The 22,636-nt window shown below is 39.3% G+C and overlaps 1 protein-coding gene across 4 annotated transcripts in view; it reads left to right on the forward strand.

Moving 5' to 3' along the window:
* Nucleotides 1-21,993, forward strand: part of RASA3 (RAS p21 protein activator 3) — a 134,095-nt gene extending 112,102 nt beyond the window's left edge. Inside the window, exons 11-25 of one of the 4 annotated variants that reach the window (XM_069770191.1) lie at nucleotides 721-869; nucleotides 2,662-2,776; nucleotides 3,664-3,738; nucleotides 4,251-4,374; nucleotides 5,531-5,637; nucleotides 6,247-6,324; nucleotides 7,277-7,354; nucleotides 7,917-7,990; nucleotides 8,987-9,034; nucleotides 11,790-11,905; nucleotides 12,844-12,926; nucleotides 16,398-16,609; nucleotides 17,403-17,506; nucleotides 19,313-19,496; nucleotides 20,135-21,993. In XM_069770191.1, the coding sequence (XP_069626292.1) occupies nucleotides 721-869; nucleotides 2,662-2,776; nucleotides 3,664-3,738; nucleotides 4,251-4,374; nucleotides 5,531-5,637; nucleotides 6,247-6,324; nucleotides 7,277-7,354; nucleotides 7,917-7,990; nucleotides 8,987-9,034; nucleotides 11,790-11,905; nucleotides 12,844-12,926; nucleotides 16,398-16,609; nucleotides 17,403-17,506; nucleotides 19,313-19,496; nucleotides 20,135-20,210 (1,623 nt within the window). In that variant the 3' untranslated portion in view covers nucleotides 20,211-21,993. The remainder of the gene's footprint in view (nucleotides 1-720; nucleotides 870-2,661; nucleotides 2,777-3,663; nucleotides 3,739-4,250; nucleotides 4,375-5,530; nucleotides 5,638-6,246; nucleotides 6,325-7,276; nucleotides 7,355-7,916; nucleotides 7,991-8,986; nucleotides 9,035-11,789; nucleotides 11,906-12,843; nucleotides 12,927-16,397; nucleotides 16,610-17,402; nucleotides 17,507-19,312; nucleotides 19,497-20,134) is intronic. The other 3 variants (XM_069770192.1, XM_069770193.1, XM_069770194.1) reach the window with 3 other exon arrangements.
* The last annotated feature ends 643 nt before the right edge of the window (nucleotides 21,994-22,636 follow it).

The following is a 22,636-nucleotide window of genomic DNA, read 5'->3' on the forward strand; positions in this document are numbered from 1 at the left end:
AGACCTCAGCTTCTTCCTTTTCAGACCTGAGGGCCTTCAGCTCTGCATATTCCTGGGGCTTGTTTTCAGTCCTTGCAGACACGATCTTTATCTGCATGCAGTATGATGGGTGAAGGCACACCCAGGAACACCAGTGGTTTTAGTAGCAGCATGTTCTCCGTGGCTTTCTAATTTTACATGTGAAAATGCAAAGTAAACTTCAGTTTGATCAATTGGTTTTCCTTTGCTGGAGAGGAATAGGTTTACTTGCATAATTTAAAAAAACAAACCAAACCAAGAACTAATCCTGAAATGTCAGAAGGTTAGCCCATGTGTGCTGTTATGTATACTTTTAGCAGTTGTAACAGTGCTTTTATTTTTTCAGTACAAGAACTAGGTTCTGTACTTACTGTGTCTTGAAATTGAGAAGGGTTAGAGTTCTTCCTCTTCACTTGCTTCACAGGCAACAGTGACATTTAGTGAAAAGATGGCTATTAAAAACTGGGGGGGGAAGAGACTGTGCTGTAATAGTTTTTAAATTGCTGCCCTCTTGCGATCAGAACTTACAGCCAACAAAACCTGGAATGTAACGCCCACCCATGTAATGTATGGGCATGTTTGGGTAACTGGCCATTGCAACTGTTGTGTGGGATTCTGTGTTAAGGAGCTAATGGGAAAAGAAAGAAAGGATGCTTGTTCTGGAAAGATCTCTCAAAGTTTTTATTTTTTTCCACTGTTCAGCCTGTTTCAGCATCAGCTGCACACATTTTGGGTGAAGTTTGCAGAGAAAAACAGGAAGCAGCCATACCTCTTGTCAGGCTTTTCTTACACTATGGCAGAATTGTGCCTTTCATAAGTGCCATTGCGAATGCTGAAGTGAAGAGAACTCAGTAAGTACCAAAAAACAAATTGCTATCAACATACTTACTCTGTACTCTGCATTGGCTAGTGTTGGGATCCTCCACTCAGTTTCTAGAATTATATGTAATTTCAAAAGAAACTGTTGGAGTAGTTCCTGTTCCTCCCAGCTGAGTGGCAGAGTTCTTTATAAATGCTTCACTGCTCTGAAGATCTGGTGAGTTTGATTTTTAGGAGGAATTCCCATTATGTTTTGCGAAATCTACTTGCAAGACTATTGTATAGTCTGAGAGCAGGGATTTTCACTCTTCTCAGTCTTACATTTGATAACTGTGAAATCCTACATTACCTTCAGCTGTCCATATGAGATCATTTCAGCTTTATAGTGTGCTAATAAATCATCTAGTGCTGAGTAGAAGTGTTTGTTGAATTTGTTCAATACAAAAAGCAAGTTTCTTCCTAATCATGAATATTTAAGGCAAGCTGTGTGTCTAATCTTTCCAGTTAGAGGGCTGAGGAACAAAGATGCGATTAGATCTGGCAGTGGATAGCAGAAAACAAAATCTTTGTTTCTGGTCAATTCTTGTAAGTCCCTTGTTTGACTTCCTGGTGGGCTGACAGTTTAGTAGTGTAAGATCTAATACTCACACCAGGCAGGTCCTAAAGAACATTTGTTGCCACAAGCCTCATGCCTATGTGGTCATACTCTTGACTGACAGTAGAAGAGACAATAGGGAGTGAAGGGGAATGGCAGATACTGACTCTAAAGTAACAGCTTCCTCAGTACAAAATAAAGTCTTTGTGTGGGTTGGCTTTTTTTCAGAGTGTCTGAGGGATAGAGTGTTTTCTTTCCTCTAGGTAGGTGTATTTTTTCTGTGCTGCAGGTTGGCTGAAACAGCTTGGTTGCTGCAGTATGAGGAAATTTGCTGCTCCCTAGTCAGTCATGTTCCTGTGATAAAACAGCAAAGATGGTGTTTGTTTTCAGGGCTTTCTGGCATTTGTAACAAGCAGTGAGCTGACTTTTTTATGAAACAAAATGATGAATCCAGCAAAGTAGTTTATCCTATTATTCAGTGCTTGTAAATGGGTACAACTGTAGTAAGCTATGAACAACAGAAAAGACATTGGTGTGTGCACAAGAACAAGCAAAGAACTTCATATCCAAGTTTGATCTGCTGTCAGTAGTCTAGTGCAGGAAGAATTCTGTTCAAGTGGCTTTTCAGAAAAATGTGAGAGTCTGCATGGCATCAGTTTTCCACATAGTTCTCAGGGCAGAATTGGCATCTGCATTGTGTAATAGTATTATCACAGGACAGTGCTGTAAGTCACTTAGAAAAGATGGCAGTGTTATTGGAGATGGTGTTTTCATCTCCCTCCCAGCTTACCAGTACTTATTTTGTAGAAGGTCATGTGTAAAGTCCAGTGTTGTTGCGAGACTAAAATCACTGCCTCCTTCCCCTGCTCAAATTAACGCTGTTCAGTAGCATGTGAAAACAGGCGCATTTTCCCCCGTTTATGTTGTAATCCCCTTTGATTTGAGCCTGCGTGTTGCTATGTGTTTGGATGGTGCACTGAGCACACTGCGCTAATACAAAGAAGAAAATCTGTAGTCCCTCTGGACTTACTGTGGCTACTGCTTTTCTCTTATAACCTGCAAGTGCACTAAATGCTACGTGACTGCATTTAATGGCAGGCTGGTATCAAAGGGAGTTTTTGCTTGTGCGTTCAAACCCAGATTTCATCACCTTTCACTGCTTCTTTTATTTCCATGTATTAGCAGTTTATTACAAAGAGGCTAAATTACAGAAAATTGTTCACTTCCAGAGATCCAAACACCATTTTCAGAGGAAACTCATTAACTTCCAAGTGCATTGATGAGACAATGAAACTGGCAGGGATGCATTATCTGCAAGTTACACTAAAGCCAATTATAGATGAGGTAAGAGCAGTTTAGACTGTTTATTTGATAAAATGTCACTGTAAAAGGCCTTCAGGGAACAGATACTGTTTATTCCTTTCCATTTTAAGATGACTTTGTAGGAATCATGCTTAAGAGCCTGTTTCTACATTAAAATCCTGTGTGTTAGTTTAGCCACAGCTGAGTCACCCAATTCAGAAACAGTTGGATTGTATTGAAGGAAAAGGAAAGTTTCCATTTATTTAACTAAATTACTCTGTTTTATAAAATCTAACATTTATTATTTCTGAGAAATTAATAAAGTAATAACTTAGATGAATAAAGAATACATGCAGCAGAAAGCTGCTGGCAAGCTATAAGTAATACATTTCATCCAGTGGGTGTAAAGGAATAAAATTATTCTTAGATAACTATGTATGTAATGCATGTATTATAACAACATTTTATTATCTATCCAGTCCAGAATGGTGGGTGTGGGTATTTTGGTGCAGTAATTGGGCAATACTTTCAGACCACAGACTTCCTTTAAATGATTTGACAGTTTCTTCAGCTGTTGTTTTAATGTTTCATCAGAAAGTGTCAAGTTTTTCTAGAATATAGATATACTTTCAAAGTTGACTGTTTTGCCAAAGTAGGACTTTTCTTGAACAGCCTTGCTTAAGAGAGTCTAAAGAACAATTCTTCATTTCAGTTGAAGGAAAGGGTAGAACAATTAATACTACGTCTGGGAAAAAAATGAAGATCACATGTAATTTACCTTCAATGCTTTGTCAAAAGAAAGAAATACAATTAACAAAGTTGGCTTTTGTGTTTTACCTCAAAAACCTAACAGATTATGCTTTTTACAAAACTTTTTCTACTTGAAGGTAAACTAATATATTAATTGTTCACTATTTTTTTTTATCTAGATCTGCCAGGTCCATAAACCTTGTGAAATTGATCCTGTGAAATTAAAAGATGGTGAAAACCTGGAAAATAACAGGGTATGCATTAGATTTTGAAGATATAATCTCTTACACGATTACACGATTGACTGAGGTCTTCAGATGTTTGATGTTGCACATAATGTTGTCATTCATTAGAATACACTGGAAGCTTTCTTAACACCACAAATTGTTATAGTTATTTTACAATAGCTTTACATTATGCTATAAATACAGTATCTGTAGAATGTTAATCACTTCTCCCCTTGCCTCTGAGGACAAGGATAACTTAGCCTGTGGCTCTATTGATGACGTAGAAAATGGTGCTACGAAAAGGAACGATATGCCATACAGCCATATCACTTGTTTGTTTTTGATAGGAATAATATTTTTACTCTTGCACTTGAATATGTGCATTTACCAATGAGTATCAAGTGTGAGATTGTTTTGCAAGTATATAATATTGAAAGTGAGAATCTTTTAATGATGCCGTTATGAATAAAACCAGGAATAGCACCACTTTCCACAGCAGGAGATTATACTAATTTTTTCATAATCATTGCATTTTTCAGGAAAATCTGAGGCAATATGTTGATCGCATTTTTACTGTAATTACAAAATCTGGTGTAAGCTGCCCTACAGTGATGTGCGATATTTTCTTTTCACTGAGAGAATCAGCTGCCAAACGTTTTCAAGGTGAGTTTCTATATGTTGTTTTTTTTTTACATCACTGATAGCTTTTAAATGTAGGTATAGTCTAGCAATCTGCATGATCCGTGATGGATTTAGTAATTGAACAGCAGCTTATCCAAAATACCATTTGGAGTGTGTATTAATGCTGTTTTTTCCTTGATTATTCATTCCCCGAAGAACATGACTTTTAATGATTGCATGAGTTTTCCTTAAACACCTTTCAAAGGAAAACAGCATTTAAGAAGAGCATTGTGATGGTATGTATTCATGGTTTCAATATTTGCGAAGTATGGTCAGTTTTCAGATGTTTAGGTTTTGGTAATGGCTCATTCTGCAGACACCATGCAGCTGAATTATTTTCTGCTCCTACGTCAATCTGTAATAAAGGCCAATCTATAAATTATTGGAGTTAATTGCAAGCTCATTGCCCTAGGAGGCCCATGTACTGCAAAGGTTTTCTGGCTGGCAAGAGAGAATTCTTCTTGCTCCCTCCTAGTTGTTTTGGCTCTGTGAGAATAAGCGGGCAATATAAAACCAGAATTGAGCAAAACAACCAACCTATGTATTTTCATGAAGGGAAGCAGATTACAACAGGGAAGTTATAGAGAGAGTAGAGTTTAGCTTTTAAACAGTCACTTCACAGTAGAGAAGCTCAAGCAGAAAACTATTGACTGTGCTATCATGCTCTTTATTTTATGTAAAAATAAATAAATTGTATTTTTTGTAGCTACCAACTGGAATAGATACGTTAGGAGTCTGTACAGCACTTGTACTCAGGACTATAACTAGATAACTGAGAGTTGGCCTCTGTGCTGAACGTTTCATAAGCTGTGTAAATTATTTATCATACTTTAGTTGCATAGATGGAATAGTAGATGTTTGTATGAAATTATCTGTGCAGCAGAAAAGTGAATAGTGTTCTCCTTGTAGCCTGTGTCTTGAACTCACTTCTTTTTAAAAGGCTGTCATTAACATTTCCTTGGTTTATGCTAGCTGATCTCTGGCTCCAAATCCTCCATCGTCAGTTAATCCTTTAACTCACAAATACATACATTTCCAGCATGTGTTTGAGCTAGCTTTCTGAAGGCATTTTGATAATTTCAGAAGGTTTTTAAGGAAGGATTATTGAAATGCTGACTGGAGATCTCTTTTTTAATAGGTGACCTAGATGTGAGGTATACAGCTGTCAGCAGCTTTATTTTCCTGAGATTCTTTGCTCCTGCCATTCTTTCTCCAAACCTCTTTCAGCTTACACCACACCATCCAGTAAGTACTGTATCAGTTTTTTCTAGTTATGTATATGGTTCTGTCACCGCAGTCTTGTCTATCAAGATTCTTTCTTCAGTTCTTTTAATAGTGTTTAGGAGAAGGACATTTGTTAGTTCAAAGATCTGTGTATGTTGAATGACTGCGTATGTGAAGAACTTGGGAGGTGTGGGAGGAACAGTGCAATTGTGGAAAAGACGGTCACTGCTTTATTTTAGCTGCCTTACATTAATGCTGGATTGATCATCAGCAATGTTGGAAATGTTTTGGATGTTAAGCAACTTATCCAAGACTTTTAGTAGCTGCTCTTACTGGGAGTGGGGAGGACCCTGGACAGTCTTCAGGATAGAAATGTCTCTCTTTGTTTTGCAAGTGATTGCCTTTGATCTTCTGAAGAGCAATAGGGTAGCTATGAAGCATGATGGCTTAAGAATCAAAATCCTTAAAAAAAAAAAAAAAAGCAACTTTTAGCCTGTAGTGTTTTATTGGGTCTTTTCTAATTTTATGTTACTTTTCTGCAAGTGAAATACGAAAGAAGAAATTTAGTTTACCTTCCTGTATTCTATATTTTAAGTAGCTAGTCCATATAATAATTGTTCTCTTTCCTAGGATCCTCAGACTTCTCGAACTTTGACACTTATCTCTAAAACCATTCAAACGCTAGGCAGCCTATCAAAATCTAAATCTGTAAGTATGCCATTTTCATTTAAAGGCTTAATTTAGGAAAGTGATTTTCTCTTTTCTGTTTTAATCTTTTATCACGCATTGTAATTAAGCCTTTAAAATGCTTGAGTTGCAGTAGGCTTATGCAAAACTGGTTATGTTTGCTTTGATTATAAGCTTCTCATGCTCACAGAAAAACTAAATCTGCCTTAATCTGAACTAGATTTCAGTAAAGCAAAATTGTGTGACCAACCTAGGAGTCTGTTCCAGGGCTTTTTATTCCTTCCTTCTGGAAGAAAGATAGTGATCAGGAAAACCCATGAAGTTGTCTGCTTGGCTCCAGTACGTGGTAACAGCTCTACAGGGCTTTACAGATTGTTTCAGCATTTTAAAGCTCAACTGAGAAGGATTGCCCAGTAAGGGGAAGGGCTATGCTTTTCTTTTCATACCAGTTCAGTTTTCTGCCAGTCAGTGGTGGAATTAGATCTAGATGCCCATGCTCTGGATGTTTGATGGAAATAAAACTTCTGTACCTAAGGCACCAGACTGCTACGTATTGTGATAATTTGGGTGTCACTGGTGGACTAGTTAAGATTCACACAGGCAGCTGTAGATGAATCTGTACCTCAATTACAAATCGTTTGAGACACTAGAATTCCTTCTCTCACACTTTTTGTCAGCTTCTTTTAGGACCAACGTTAAAAGCCAAAGCAGAAGTTCGAAGCTTTTGAAGGATCTTTATTATCTGTAGTAACTGAATATTTCAAATGCATTCTACTACCTTTTTGAAATAAAAATTTGGTACTACTGAATGTGTGCTGTACAACATGAAAGTAGTGCTTTGCTTATTTTATCTCTGGCCAGAAAAAATACCCCACTGATCTGTGGTGGCTTGCCTCATGGTCTACTGCTGTTAACAATAATATTTTCTATATAAACTGTATTATGATATGCATGGTTTTGGCTTATATTTCAGGCCAATTTCAAGGAATCCTACATGGCTACTTTTTATGACTATTTTAATGAGCAGAAATATGCAGATGCAGTAAAAAATGTAAGTAATGCATGTGAATGTCCTGAAAATCCTGCTGTGTTGTTGAAGCTGATGCTCGGAATCCTAGAATGTAATACATACTGTTTGTAAACCACAAAGCGTGTGCTGGAAAAAGCAGCCTCCTGATATCTGTAATATTCAAGAAACTTTTGTCAAATTATGTGCACGTCAATAGTAGAATCTCTTTGGATCTACTTCTAGTTAATAATTAGGTTGGTTTAACAAGCTGCTGCTTAGAGCTTCAGACATGTGCATGCTTCATAGGATGCTGCAGATCTGTGATGAAAATTGCTTAGTCCGAAAGGAAGTGAAAGGTACCTGTAACAAAGGAGAAGCACAAGAAGTGTTGGTTATCTGCAGTTTTTCTGCTTAAGAGCATTTGTGCTATTTTTAGTTTACAACTCAGGAAACGCTCCCAAATTCCTCAAGCTTCTGCTGTTACTTTCTGTTTAACTACTTTTACAATATTTTCCTGTAGTTCTGTGCTGTACAAATGCTAAAGATTTTAATTTGGGTAGTGCAATACTGTCATTTTTATCTCTGCTTTTTGTTCACTTTTTAGTTTCTAGATTTAATTTCATCTTCGGGAAGGAGAGATCACAAGAGCATAGAGCAACCTATATTGCTTAAAGAAGGGTAAGCATGCATGTGCAACAAAACCCTCTACTTGTGTGCTTGCTACCATTCTAAGGCAGCTATCATTTTTTTTTCTGCCATCCCTATTCCATCCATGCGTTCAGAGAAGAATGTAGGAAGATTCTTGTGTTGCTGTTTCTACTCTCTGTGGCTGCTGTAGCTGATTTTAACATCTTTTCTTTTGATTTAAACATTTTAATTTAAGTATGTTTTGAAATAAGTGGACAAAAAAGAACCCTTTAGAACTCTATTAGCACAGCTAAGGCAAAATAAACTTAAATCAGCATTGTATTAAAATCAAATTGATTTTTTTTTTCGGAACTCCAGTGAACAAAAGCTGTAAAATTCCACTGTGAATGCAGGTACTGAATATCTTAGCGAGGGCAAAGCCTGCAAATGGAATTTGGTTTTGCTGCCCTGTAAGATCCGTATGCTAATCATTATCATGGCCATTTTGAGGAAAATTTGTGATGCACTTGGAACAGTTTCTAGTTTTAGCACCTTTCCTTTTTTTGGAAGCACGTTCCATATGCTGTATTAGTTAGATAGTAATTGTTGACTTTTTTTGTGTTACAAAACTGAGTTGTTAAGATCACCTAAGTGCACTGTGGAAGCAGCTTCTTTGAGCTGGGAGGAAGAAAGTAAAAAATCCAAATTCTTCCTGTCAGAGCTCAGTAAGCTGAACTGCTGCTTGAAAGTAAGCTTTCATGGTAGCTCTAAGTCACGCAAAAACTAGGTTGTCAGTGAAAATGTGACTACCCCTTCCAGTTAACCTCTGCAGTTCACTTCTCTGATGAGCGTCTGTCCCTGGAAGCGAGTTTGTCTATTTCAATTCTGTACATTTATCATTCTTTTGTTTTTGAAAAGAAATGTATAGTTTGTAACATTTTCCCTCTAACTCTAAAACGTTGTTTTTTTTTCTGCCTCTGTCTTTCTTTTGCTCCTGTCTGATTTTTTTCTGTCTTTTCTTGCTCGGCCTGTGGCTGCTGTTGTAAGGACTCTTAAACTAACAGTAAAGAAAGTTGATGGTAATAGTTCATGCAGGTAAGATGGTAGGGGCAGTCGGTGCTTTGCTGTAGCTACTGGCTGACAGCATGTCCTTCCTTCGCAGCAATAGACTTGTCTGACTTAACTTTGAGGAGGAAGTACTCTGTTTAACAGCCTTGAAATGCCTGTGTAAACCCAGCAGAAAACTATTTGTTACCTATTTCTTGATGTTGACCAACTCTTTTCTTTTTTTTTGCCTTCCTTAAAACAAAAACTGCTGTAAATAGAGAATAAAGGACTTTTATCTGTAGGTGGAGGCTCCAAGAAGCACTGAGATGTGCTTAATATTCAGTGTATAGATCCCAGCGAACTCACTGGAGGTGATTAAGAAGTGGCCATACACTTTCTAGGCACTTCTTTATTAGCATTCACATAAATTGTTCTCAAGGTTAAGGAGTGGCCTTCAGCTGTATGTTTTTCCTGACATTTTGCATTATTGCCATGTTACGTCACGGGGAGTGGGTGGGAATTTTCACAGCCTTTGATTTGATTCTTTTCCGGATTGATTGACTGGTTAGTGGGGTTTCTGTTTGCCTTTGCAATGTTTTTGGTTTATTTTGTGGGTTTTTTTTAATCTATCTTTGCTTCTGTTAAGAGTATCTACATGGAAAGCTATAGTGTATGTACTTTTGAATGAACGTACAGTACCAAAGATTAGTCACTGGCGCTTGGGTTTGCTGGTATTGATCATGCCATTACTGCTTAGCAGCTGTCTGCCTGGTTCTTTCCAAAAGGAAGAGAATTAAAAGGAGAACTAGTCCTGCTGTTATTGTAGGTGAAAGGGGCATGCTGATACTTCCAAGCAAGGCTAAGGCAGGTCCAAACTCAGGTTTACCATAAACATGAGAAGAAACAGTATTTCCAACCACCAAGCACTGAAATGGGCTTCATCTTAGACTTTTTCTTTTCCCCTTTATGCTTCTGACTATTTGCTCTGACTTCTCACACACTCTGCAAGTGTTAGAAACAAAGAAATCCTTTAAATTGACCTTATAACTTCTGTGGCTTTGAATGCTTGTCACCTATCTGTGGCAAATAAGAGCGCATTCTTTTCTTGGCTATGTTGGCTATGAAGAATTTAATTAGAAATGTGCTCTTAGCTCTGCAGTATGGAGTTTGCGTTTTTCAAAGAGGGAGGCTCTGTAGGAGTTTGCAGTTTGAAGTCACTTTTTAAGTGTTGGCATGAGAAGGAAGAGAAACTAACTTGGAGAGCATATCGTCCAGCCCAAGGCTCTTCCCTTGAAATTTGCCTTAACCTTGCAATATGAAGACTACCACCAGTGGGCCTGGTGATGACCTGATGACTGTATGGTTTTATTAAATATTTCTGAAGTAATCCAAGAATAAGGACCAAGACAGTAACTGTCTGGCCATTTTAAGAAGGAGAGAGGTGTGTAACTAACTGGTTTAAAAAAATAAATCTGTTGCTGTATACAGTCCTTGTCAGCTCTTCCCACACAACTTGGAATGGGTGGCAGGCACCAGCCCAGCTGGTTACAAAACAGTTAAAGTCTGAAGGAACTTAGGTTTCTGTTTGAGCTTTAAACAGACTTGCGGTTCGGTCGGATGCAATGTAGCTGTTTCTGACTGGAGATACCAGAAGCAAGAAACAGTATTAACTGTTCTAAGCATTTTAGCTCTGCCATTAAAAATCTTCAACTGAATCATTCGCTCTGCTCTCTGTGTGCTCTTTGTGCTGTGTAGTGCCTTCCTACTTGATAAAAACTACTCTGTAGTAAGTAGTTTTTACTCGCTCCATTATACAATTCTGTATCTGGCACAATAGTTAATGTAATGTGTAGAGTAGCTGTTATCAACTTTATACTGCATATGCATACACAGTTTTTTTCCAACAAAAGTGATGCTGAGCAGTATGAAGTCACTAGGCTTCCAAAGTCACCTTGAAGCTTTTGGATTGATTTAGTGGTTATGAAGGTGGTGGATGCATCACAGTTTCTTGTAAGCTAATTCAAGTTTGACATTAATTAAAACTGACAACTCACTAAATGAATGCCCCTCCTCTGCCAAAAAGGGGGGGATGAGGGGTTCTAGCTTTCAGCTGTAAGATTGCTTTGTACGTTATTGAAAACACGTTTCCAACTGCAGCATCAGTGTGCAATTGCAAATGGAGCTGTGGAACATCCTGACTTTGTTTCTAGAGCCTGAGAGTGACTGAAGCATGTAAGGGCACAGTCCCTGTGCTCCAGAGGCCTTACACCTGCCTTTTAGTTATTAAACATGCTCTAAACCTTTTGAGCTTCCGCACAGCTTTTAAAAAAAAAAAAAAAAAAAAAAGCTTGTAGAGTTAACAGGTCAAGCTTAGCAGAGCAGTACTAACCATGTTCTGCCCTTTTTCTGCTGTAGTAGGAAACCATTTAGCTGGATTTGTAACTGAAGGAAGGGCACAAACTGCAGTTCAGCTAACTAACTAGAGCCCTTATGTAGACTACACAAGTCGAGCTATATGTCTTATCCCTTATCTAGATCTGGAAAAAAGGACAGGCTTAACTAACAGATGCACTAAACCTATCCAAATGTGACTTACCTTTCCTTGTAAAGACAAGGCCTCAATAATTAGAAAACACTGTGTGTCCCTTCCTAAAGCTTCGCAAGTGCCATCATGTATGTGTGTGTATATGTGTATATGTATAAATCTATATACATAAATACATATTTTATAGGTATGCATATATTGATATGCATGTATATATAAAATCTTCTGTATTGTAACAACTGTTGTCCTGTTTACTAGATTCATGATCAAGAGAGCACAAGGAAGAAAACGATTTGGTATGAAAAACTTTAAGAAGAGATGGTTTCGTCTGACAAACCATGAGTTTACCTATCAGAAAAGCAAAGGTAACAAAGGTTTGCCGGGCTTTTTTTTGATACATTAAAGCAAAGATTAAACATAAGGATCATGTAAGAACAGAAGGCTGAGATCTAGATCTGTAACTGTAGGAGGCACAGTGCAGGCAAGTCTGTCAGCCTGTATGTTCTTGCTCTTCTTTTAGTATGTCTGTACTGACTGTTAGAGAAGCTTCTTGGATAGCACAGTACCCTATAAATTACCAGAATGTTTGATAATATTTGTCTAATAGCAGTTATCAACATTGTCTGTAGGTTTCACAGCTACCTAGTAGATTGTCCAAGGAAATAAAACTTGGGATACAAATACCTTACGCTGGGATTTGGGTTTATGTTGAATATTCTCAGATGCATCTCAGCTTGTTCTCAAATTCTGTAGCATTGGCACAACTGACTGCAGTAGGCAGGGATTTGCCTGCAAGCTTTGAACTTGCAAAAATTTATTCACTTAACGTTGCCTAATACCAAGGATTTTGCTTTTTGCAAATTGTTCTTGTCTATTCAGTAGTACGCAACAAATACCACTTCCTTCCATCATATAAATACATAGGGAGTGAGAAAGATAAGGAAACATGTTCAGATCATGCCAGTCATCATTTCACACTCAACTTTGAGATCTTGCGTCACCACCATCAACCTAGTTCACTTGAACTGACAGGAATGATTTCTTTCATTGTCACCTTCTCAAGAAAGACGCTGCATCCTGCTGCAGTAGTCAGTTTCTAAGAGGCAAATGTAGTGCACCTGAAAACAGAAATGAACTTAAGATAATACTTAAGGACCATGCTAGTAAATCCCTGCTGAGTGCCAGAATTTTTTTTTTCCTTGTGCAGTCAAAATCATCTTCAAAGGAACTGAATTAGCCCTTATAATAAGGGCAGAGGGTGAAGTTGAGGTGTGAATAAGTTGCTCAGTATCTCTCTGTGTGTGCTCTGCAGGTGATCATCCTCTGTGTAGCATTCCTATTGAAAACATTCTGGCAGTGGAAAGACTGGAGGAGGAATCCTTTAAAATGAAAAATGTAAGTAGGTCATCTTCATTAATGTACTTGTTAGGCTGGTCTAGATCCACCAGCCTAATCGCCTTTTTCCCTTTTGTAACCTGGATTGGGTTTCTATTGAAAGATGTACAACCACAGCTGCTTGTTCTGTATATAGTAGCAGGAGTTTCCAAAAGTACAGCCCATTCAGATTCTTAACAGCCCAGTCAGCAGTCTTTGGATTTCGTGATCTGCAGCACACTCAGTACTGACCACTGCTGATCAGCTGTCTGGGCTCCATCATGTCAGACACAGGTAAGATGATCAAGTGCCTGCCCTTTCTGTCAGACCTCTCTGTTGGGAAGGAACTGGCTGCTTATAATTGTTAAGGATCACATCATCTTTCTTAGCTATCAGCGTTTCTTGATTGGTTAATGAAAGTGCATATATATTTGGGTTAGGTCATGTGCCAAAACAACATCTGTGCTGTGCTAGTATGGTTTCGCATTTTGATTGCCACATTAGGGAATAAAATATATCTGTATTTCTCATGCATGGAACACTACTGCCAACTTCTGTATGTGAGATATACCATCCGTTGTGTAAGAACGGTTCTTAGACACAATCAGTTTAGGTGATGTTGGGAGCCTTTTTCATATTCTTCTGCCTGTAAAGCTGAGTACAGTCCTTAAAAAGTTTTATTTAAAAATAAACAAAAAAACCCCAGCTCAATGCTTTCCAGTTCTAAACATGCATCTACTACAGACTTCTTTATACACATAAATGGTTGTGAATTTTAGTTTTTCTCTCCTTTAAGACTTTCCTGCCATCTACACTGCTTGTTGACACCATGCAGGGCAGTGCTCAAACCTGCCTGAGATATTAGGTTCCTCAAACAGCGCTTTGTTAAAGTGAAATACAATGCTTAACTCCTCAGTTTTTTCCCTGTTTCAAGTATTGTTTTGGTAGCATATCTCTCTTTGTTAAAAGGCAGAATAAGTTTCAGTTCACTTGCTTCTAAAGCACGTCTTCATTGTACTGTAGCTGGCTCTGGTGTTTATAACTCATGTTAATTGCACAGGCAAAGGCAACCAAGCTGCAAAATAATTCTCAAGTTATCAGAAGGCAGCTGTAATGTGATGAACTGTTGCCAACTGTACTCTGCAAAATAACTTGATTGAACTAAAAGTAGCCACACAGTTGAGATAAAACTTACTGTGTGTGGAGAGGAACTGAGCTATAATTCTGATTGAGTCTTCAGTGACAGCAGTCTCTAACTTATGCTGAGTCTACTGGGCTAGAATGCATCCAAAATATCCCGTTATTGTGAAGATTATTATAGCAAAAATATCCGTTTATTGTTAACATCAGGAACTGTGCACTATTTTGGTTGTTTAAATTCAGTATTACCTAGGAAATGAAGGTAACTACATCCATTCTGGAAAGTAAGGCTCAGAGTCTTTCCATAAGCAGTAGAAAACACCATTATCGCCTTCCCATGCTAATCTTGCCATACATAAATAGAATACTGCAGCAAGAACAGAATTCTCAAAACACCACAGCAGATGTATTTGCGATGGATATTTCATCATGGGTGCTAAGTGTGATTAAAGATCTACATTTTCTATAAATAATCTCTATGTATCTGTGCTCTGAATTGCACCAAGTGTGTCTTCCTCACTCCTGATAAATCTGCCTGTCTGGCAGTAAGGCCAGTAGCCTTCATCTTCCTTAAGCACAGTTTGGGGGATGTGGGGGTGGCTTTAAGTACTGTTCAGATCTTCTGTGTTGTTTGAGAAGCAACTGGTGGTTTTGGTAGTAGTGTAAAGGTCTTGCAACCACTTGAAATTCTTGGCTTAGTTGTGGGCTTCTCAGTAACAGTTGCCATATGTTAGTTCGCTTAGGTTGGTATCCCCTTACACAAAGCCGTACTCCTTAAAACTGTTCCTTTGTTGTAATGCAGAAGGCTCCATTTACCCCAGCAGGACATTAAAATTCTTTTCCCTTTAGTTCTGTGTTAAGAGGGTTGAGCTGCACGCTCCTGTCTTCCTCGTTCCTTCCCTATTCCCCAGACTCAAATTGCCAGTAATGTCCTGAAATTTTTAATAAAAGGACTCTCTCTTTGGTGTGTATTTTAGCAGTGCTGGACTGATCACACTAGCAGCTCCTACACTGCTGTTGTGTTGCACCTTTCTAATTATTGTCTGACATCTATAAGGATACCAAATCCAGGGAAATGACTGTTGGAGCTTTCTCTTTCCTGTTAGAAGAGACATTGCAATTAAAAAACCTGTTCATTCACAAGTATATTTGCAAGCTACTTCGAAGGATGGGCACCTAGAAGTGTCGCAAGGGAGGAAGAGGTGGTGCCTGGTGCCAGTCTGCAACATTCTCCTGACCAGCTAGGTGCAGAATTCAGGCCAGTGTTTCAGGTCTTTGTCATAGACAAAAGTGAATTTCAGTTTTGGTGGGGTTTTTTGTTTAGTTGGGGTTCTGTGTGCATCTGTTTTTTCTTTTTAAAGTAGCACAGGGAAACCAGCCGTTTGGAAAATAATATTCCACATGATACGGGCAGTGTGATGTCTAATGATTTGAATAATCAAATGAAGAAGTAGATGGGGGAAGGATAATTAGGAATACCTGTGAGAGAGGAAAACTCATTAAAATTAAGTATTTGCAGAAGCTTGAGGAAATTAAGATGGTTGACATTTGCCTTTCCAAAATTTGCAGTTAAGATCACTAACTTGGGCTTGGTTATCTTCAGTGCATGATCAGTATAATCAAGCAATAAGGCTGTACATCAGAAACTTGCTTCTTCAACAGGAAGAAAATAACTGCAGTTGTGCCATTTTAAGTTGCAAGCTGTTTTGAACAGGCAGGTGAGCTGTAGTTTGGATTTTCAGTGCCCAAGCCATAATGCAGAATTAATGTGTAATCATTTGAACCACCTGATGGTGATTAAAGAGAAACTGTATTGCTGTGATTTGCTAATGGCAGCTATCGTTGGGTTCAGAAGTGTGGTAGTTATTAAGAGGAAAGAATCACGCTGAAATAGGTGTTAAAAAGACTAGTGTTACGGTAGTATTAAAGCAAAGCTATCGCTAAGGCTGGATCCAGTCTCTCGTTTTTTCTCTTTTCTGCCCGCTGCTGACTAGCATTTCCTCTCAGCCCTGCATTGGGTCCATCTGTCAGCCTTCCAAAACTTGGAGCTGCAGCATTACTAAAATTGCATCCCTGAGGCTGACAACAAATCTTGTTCAGGTCCAACCAGCAAGTTGACATTAGCTGTTTGTAAATCATCTCCTACAGGAACAGTATCTTACTCCTTGTGCCAGGTGAAAGGTCTTGTTTTCAGGGCACATTTGCTGCTTGGTTTTGTATTGAAATGTATATATTGGTGCATTCTTTTAGTATGCTGTGTTTTTTCTTTAATAAATCATCAGTCTGACCCCACTCTTGGGTTTACCGACTCATTCTGGTGGTTCATTCTGTGGCTTATTTCCTTATTTGCAGATGTTCCAGGTGATCCAGCCTGAAAGAAGAGTTCTGTATATCCAAGCAAATAATTGTGTGGAGGCCAAGGACTGGATTGATATCCTCACCAAAGTTAGCCAATGCAACAAGAAGCGCCTCACAGTCTACCATCCCTCTGCCTATCTTAATGGCCACTGGCTTTGCTGTAAAGCTACTGCAGATAATACTCCTGGCTGCACACCCTGCACAGGGTAAGGATCTGTAACATGCTGTCGGTCTAGATATTGCCAGGGGTGTGTGCATCTCTGTAGTGTGACTTGCAGGTATGCAATTACCAAGATGATCTGCCGGGTGCACAGGCAGTGCGGTGTTTTCAAAGGCCGTCTTTATTGTTATTTCTGATACTGCCAGTATCTGCATATCTTGGTCAAAACGTTGCAATTTTTAGTGTTCAAGACATTGATAGGAGTTGACTGTGGGATAAGATACTTTGGTTCTGATCATCTGTCATTAGTAAAAATGTCAGAAATCCCTTCAACGTCCTGTTTGTAAATTCCTGAAACAGACAATCATCTGCTTCTAGATTTAATTCTAAACTGATCTTTTTCTAACGGGACCACTCATGCTCTCTGTCACATGAAGAGGTACTGTCTGGTTCATAGGAAACAATTTTCATCTAAAATGAGAGAGGCAACAAGTCTGTAGTGGTAGTTTGTCTCAGAATATAAGACCTGGACGGTTGGGAGTTCAGTGCTTTGGCTCCTCCATCTGGTTATAGCAGACTAATTCACCAAAATCTCTGGGTACTGATACAGTCCTCTCTTTCAAGTCAGAGTGAAAGCATGCTGGATAAATCTAGGCATAAAGAAGATTGAACTTGTCTACCTTTTCTTTTTGGAAGAATAGGAAGTTTTGAGCTCTATTACACGCAATCTGTTGGCTTTCATGAGTACTCGCTTTTACTTTCATCCTTGTTAAGTGCTTTTTGTGCCATAACATACTGTTTAGCATGTAACTTCTACCTCTCTTCCTGATGCCTTACAGAGGCCTTCCAGCAAATATACAACTGGATATAGATGGAGATAGAGAAACTGAGCGCATCTACTCTCTTTTCAACTTGTATATGCCAAAATTGGAGAAAATGCAAGGTGAGGATGAAAGATCATTGCATCTCCAATACACTTAGCAAGGCAAAAATACCTGTGAAAAAATGTATGTTCTAGCTTGACCAGCCTTGCGAATCACATCCTAGAACACAGTGGCCATTATTTAACTTGTTTCCCCTTCTGCTGTCTTGAGACAGTTGTGTGAATTATTTTTGGTGCAGTGTGCAGTCTCAGTCTGTACAAAGTTCTTTGCATAATAAACAGTTGTTTGAAATACAGCCTTAACCACAGCATCCTAAAATAGCGTAAGCACAGAGCATTGCATGGATGCTCTGAATTGACAAATCAGAGTGTGCCCTAAACCAGAAGTTTACTGATGCTGAAAAGAAGCACCAGCAAAGTTGAGGTTTCAGTGGAACATGGTTTTGTGTTACCAGAAGTCATGTGCACATTCCCTGATTTAGATCCCAAGAACAGGCTGGATACAAATGGTTTCCTCAGGAAGGCTCTTTGGGAATTATCAACAAAAGATGACCTCTGGATGCCTATGAAATGTTGAAAACCAAAGTTTGGGCCAGGAAACCCTCAGGAGCTGAGGGGAGCAAAGATGTGACATGAAGGATAAAAGAAAGAAGAGACAGCAGAGGAAGTTAGGACTGGTAGGCATGCCAAGAAAAGTATCCGGTGTACGCAGTGCCAGACTTGAAGTCCCAATTTAGCACAGGGAGTGGCAGGGAAGCCTTCACTGTGGCACTGATCTTTAAATAGGACTTTATTTTATAATACGAGATAAGCCAGTGGTGTCAAACGCACGGATTGGAAAGCACTTTAATCCATTCCTGGCCGCCGTGCAATTGCAAACTTAAGATTCTCACCACTTCCGAGCTGTCTGAACCAATGCCCAGCTTTCCCCTGTTCCGAATCCTCACTGCCAGAGCCAGCATCGAGTTTCAGTGTTGGTGAAAAGGACGCAGGTCTGGCACAGGCAGCGCAGCAAGGGGAAGGTAATTGGAAAGCTGAGACTGAGACGGCAGTAAAGCTAGAACGCTAGGGAAAAATAAGAGACAAAGTAAGATATTCTCTCTCCCCTTCTAATACGCTTGGCCACAATGCAGAAGTAGATCACATGGTGAATGTGTTGCAAATGTTCGTGCGTAATCAGTGTTCTGATCTCTTAGCCAGAAAGGCTCCCTGGTAGGATGAGAAGGTAGTATGACTTGCCTCTTCTTCAGGACACGTCCTTAAGCACGCAGCCAGGCAGTAGTCATGACATATTCTGCTTATGCTTGCTGTATGAGTCTTTTAGGGGTAATGCGGTGAAAGATCTTCCGTGAGTACTTCAACCTGTAATTGTTTTGAATTCGTTCTGTTGTGCCATACTTGTCGCTTAGCTGCTGCTTAGGGATGGAACCTGTCCTTCTGACAAGTGAATACTTGACTTCGTGCAGGCCAACCCTGCAGCACAGTGGCAGAGTTAGGCCTGTGTCAGAGCTCCCAAAGTGCGTGCATGGAGTACTGCCAGCGGTAATTGAGAAGAAAGCGTTGCCTGTGCAGCAAAGGACAGCTTTGCACCAAGCCAGGAGCGGCTGCCAGGCTTGGTGCCCTTTCCTCCTGAGACGAGGAGGAGGGAACAGGCATGGACCAGCCCCTGTGCTTACCAACAAAAGGACAGGGAACTGCTTCGTCTGCTGTTGATGTCAGCCACAGTTCTGTGGTGGTCATGCGGAAGCAAACCAAGGAACTGTATGAACCCCAGACTGAGTATTTTTAGTCTGCATGTCTTGGTTTTTTTCCCCTGACTATCTGATACTTATTCCTGTACTTTATTTTTTTTTTTTTTTCCCCCAGAGGCCTGTGGCAGCAAATCTGTGTATGATGGACCTGAAGAGGAAGAATATTCTACGTTCATCATTGATGACCCTAAGGAGACGTATAAAACACTAAAGCTGATTATTGAAGGTGTTGGAACTTTAGAGCAGGAGCATGCTCAATATAAGAGGGATAAATTTAAGAAGACAAAATATGGAAGCCAGTAAGTATAATGGGTTCTCCAAACAGGAGCAGTCCTGGGAAATGGTATTTCCCTTGCTTATGTTCTGGCCTTCACCATATTCATGTTCAAAAAAGATCCTACAAATACATACAAAGATTAGGTGACTTAGGGTTTGTATCACAATATTTTAAAGGACTGTAAGGAATTATTAAATGCTTTTTTTTTTTTTTAGTGCAGTTTCAGTCATAAAAATAAGTGTGGGGCTTTTGGGGCTTTGGGTTTTTTGTTTGTTGTTTTGGTTTTTGTTTTTTTTTTTTTAATTTTGAATGTATGCTCCTGGAATGAGCATTAAACACCAGAAGATACATGTATTTACCAGCTTCTTTTAGAGTCATGGTTTTAAAATGGGAATAGTGGCTGATACAGCCACATGACTGTATTTTGTGTATGTGTAAATAAAGGAGCATTCTGTGAATGGCTGAGAAAAAAGAGGATAAATTCAATCAGTCAGTTCTTCCAGTTCAAGTAAGATGCAGTATTATCATTACAATTACAACTTTGCAAATCAAGCTTAGGGAAAAGGTTTTGTCTGTTCACTTTCCATTCTGACATCTGATGTCCTGACACAAAACTCTATGTATAGTACTTGTCCTTTTTTTTTCTTTCCTTTCTCTTAGAGAACATCCCATTGGCGACAAGAGCTTCCAGACGTACATCAGGCAGCAGTCAGAGATCTCGGCACATTCCATATGAAGTGCAAAGGAAATCACAGGACAATGCTGAAGGGTCGATCAGTGAAGCTAAACAGCAAAACAAAAGGGAAGCCACACATGTAGCAAAATGTATGGATAAGTGTCAAGCTTACAAACTTTGAGACTTGCTAAATGTATTCTCTTTTCAAGAAACTGTTATAATAGTTGCTATGCACTTTATTCATCTGGTTATTGACAGATGATAAAACTCTGCCTTCTAGGCAGTTGTTGTCGTGTATTTTTAAATTTTCTTTGGTTTCTTGGAATCTAGTGATCAGTTCAATGATCGAGGTGTGTGGACTTCATCTTGACAACTCCCATGCAATTCCTTATGTTTCAGAAACCAAGCATGCTGCTAATACGCAGCATTTTCTAGAGTGGTTGTTTGTTACTGGTTTTTGTTCCTGATTAATGTATATTATGCCACACCCCTGCGTGCTCTCTTAGGAAAAGCTTAGTAACATTTTACTTTTAATGCCTGCATTTAGAAAAGAAGCAGAGGAAAAAACCCTCTGGTGTAATCTCTTGCATTGTAGCTTGTATTCTGAGCAGGCCAAGGAGCAGGCCTTTTGTTTTTACAGCAGCATAATTTTTGCTAAATGTGCACAGTTTTTAATAGAAATTCAGATCTGAATGGTACTCTTGATATTTTTGAGATACAAAGTCATTTCTCCAGACACGTTCAGCAGACTTTGGTTTTGAAGATGCAATCTCAGCGGTATAATAAAACTGACTCTCATAAATATGAGTGAGAAAGAAATGAGCTTCTGTCAAAGCTGCATGTCTCTTTTATGCAGTCCAGTGAATGGTAATCTTTGAAAGTCTGCCAACTGAAAGGCAAGGTAAGCTGATTTTTATGACCTTTTACCACCACAGCGAGAAGGACAAATAGAATATGAGTCTGGCAGCTGAGACACACTGACTCCCAGGCACAAAAGCCGTCAAGATGGGTTTTCTCTAAAAGGATGTTTAAGCACTGGAGTCCATGCCGTCCTAGTACCACTTGTTTTTCTGGAAAATAGATTTCTACTTTTCCAAAAATGTTTTTAAATACTTTTTTAAAGAGACTTGTTAAAGGATATTTAGTATATTAACACGCATAATGGTAACTTGTTAATATTCTGAGTGTAATGGAATGAGCTGTGTATCTCACTAATACCAACAAAAGTCATTAAGGAGGGGAATAAAGATCTGCTAAATATAAGATACATATTTATGTATGCTGTTTAGTTGTACACCGTAACTTTCCTCTGTATAAGGGTCTGTTTTACAAACATCTAGCTTTGATGGCACGGAAGCCTGCATGATGGACTTTAAGCTTCTGTGGAGGAGAAGCTAGTGTTGGTTTTAAGCTGAATTGGAACACAAAGCATTGAACTATCGGTTTAATGTGAAGATATCTGTATCTTTGCTTAAAGTGTTACGGAGTAATTCTTAACTGTGTCCTCATTGCATCTGACATGATTTTAAGATGGCTGAAGTACTTTGAATGCCTCTGTTTGTTAGTGATGCTCTTAGGAATGAGGTTTTCTTTTTGTTTGAGTATATAGTAGACCACCTCCTAGTAGATGATAAATGATCTGTTATTCATCTTCACCCAGCAGACTGGGGAAAGGGAAGTAATGAAGCATTGCAGAGATGCATTTTGGACTCCGAGCTTTTAGCTGCCATGAACTGCAATTTTTAACATGTATTTGTAACTTAATATTGTTTATAAAATACTAATGACCTGTAATGTGTGTTCTACTTGCCAATTAAAAGAAATGTTTTATTTCTGAAAACTACGTGCACATTTGGAGTCTGTTTAGATTCACGGTGGCCGCCGGGGTGGCTGTTGGCACAGCATCTGCTGCTCAGAGTCGGACCATGGATGGAGATCCTTGTGAGTGTAAACCAACCTCTGTTGGGGCTGCTGAGTCCCATTTTCGTTCCTCCTCCCATCCCCACCCCTTTTCTTGGGTCAGCATTGTACCCGTGGGACTCTGCAGTGAACCAGACTGGGCACCTGAGCCAGCCGTAAACCGCTCTAGGAGAGAAAGCGGTTACTGCTCAGCTAGATCAGCATCTCGAACTGCTTCCTTCTGTTATTACACAGCTGTTGCTGCTGCAAGGGAGGGGTGAGACCGTGTCGAGAGGACAGGAGGAAAGAGTTAACACAGCACCCTGCGTGCATATTGGCTCACGGACCTATGGAACCACCACCCTTCTGAATAGGACCTGTTCAGTGGCAAAACCTTGGGCATGCTGAAGTTTGTGCCAGTCAGTCTTCTGGAGCTTACCAGATACTCAAGTGGATTAAGCTTTGGCTCTGAGACGTCGTGTAACAAGCTGCCCTCTCTGATTCTGTCGGGGAGTGTTTGCAAGAGCCCCTCCAGGGTAGAAAGCTGTCGACCGGCTCATTCAGCCTGTGTTAGTCTAGCTTGTGTT

This window comes from Haliaeetus albicilla, chromosome 25 (genome assembly GCF_947461875.1).
Source record: "Haliaeetus albicilla chromosome 25, bHalAlb1.1, whole genome shotgun sequence".
In the NCBI taxonomy this organism is placed as follows: Eukaryota; Metazoa; Chordata; class Aves; order Accipitriformes; family Accipitridae; genus Haliaeetus; species Haliaeetus albicilla.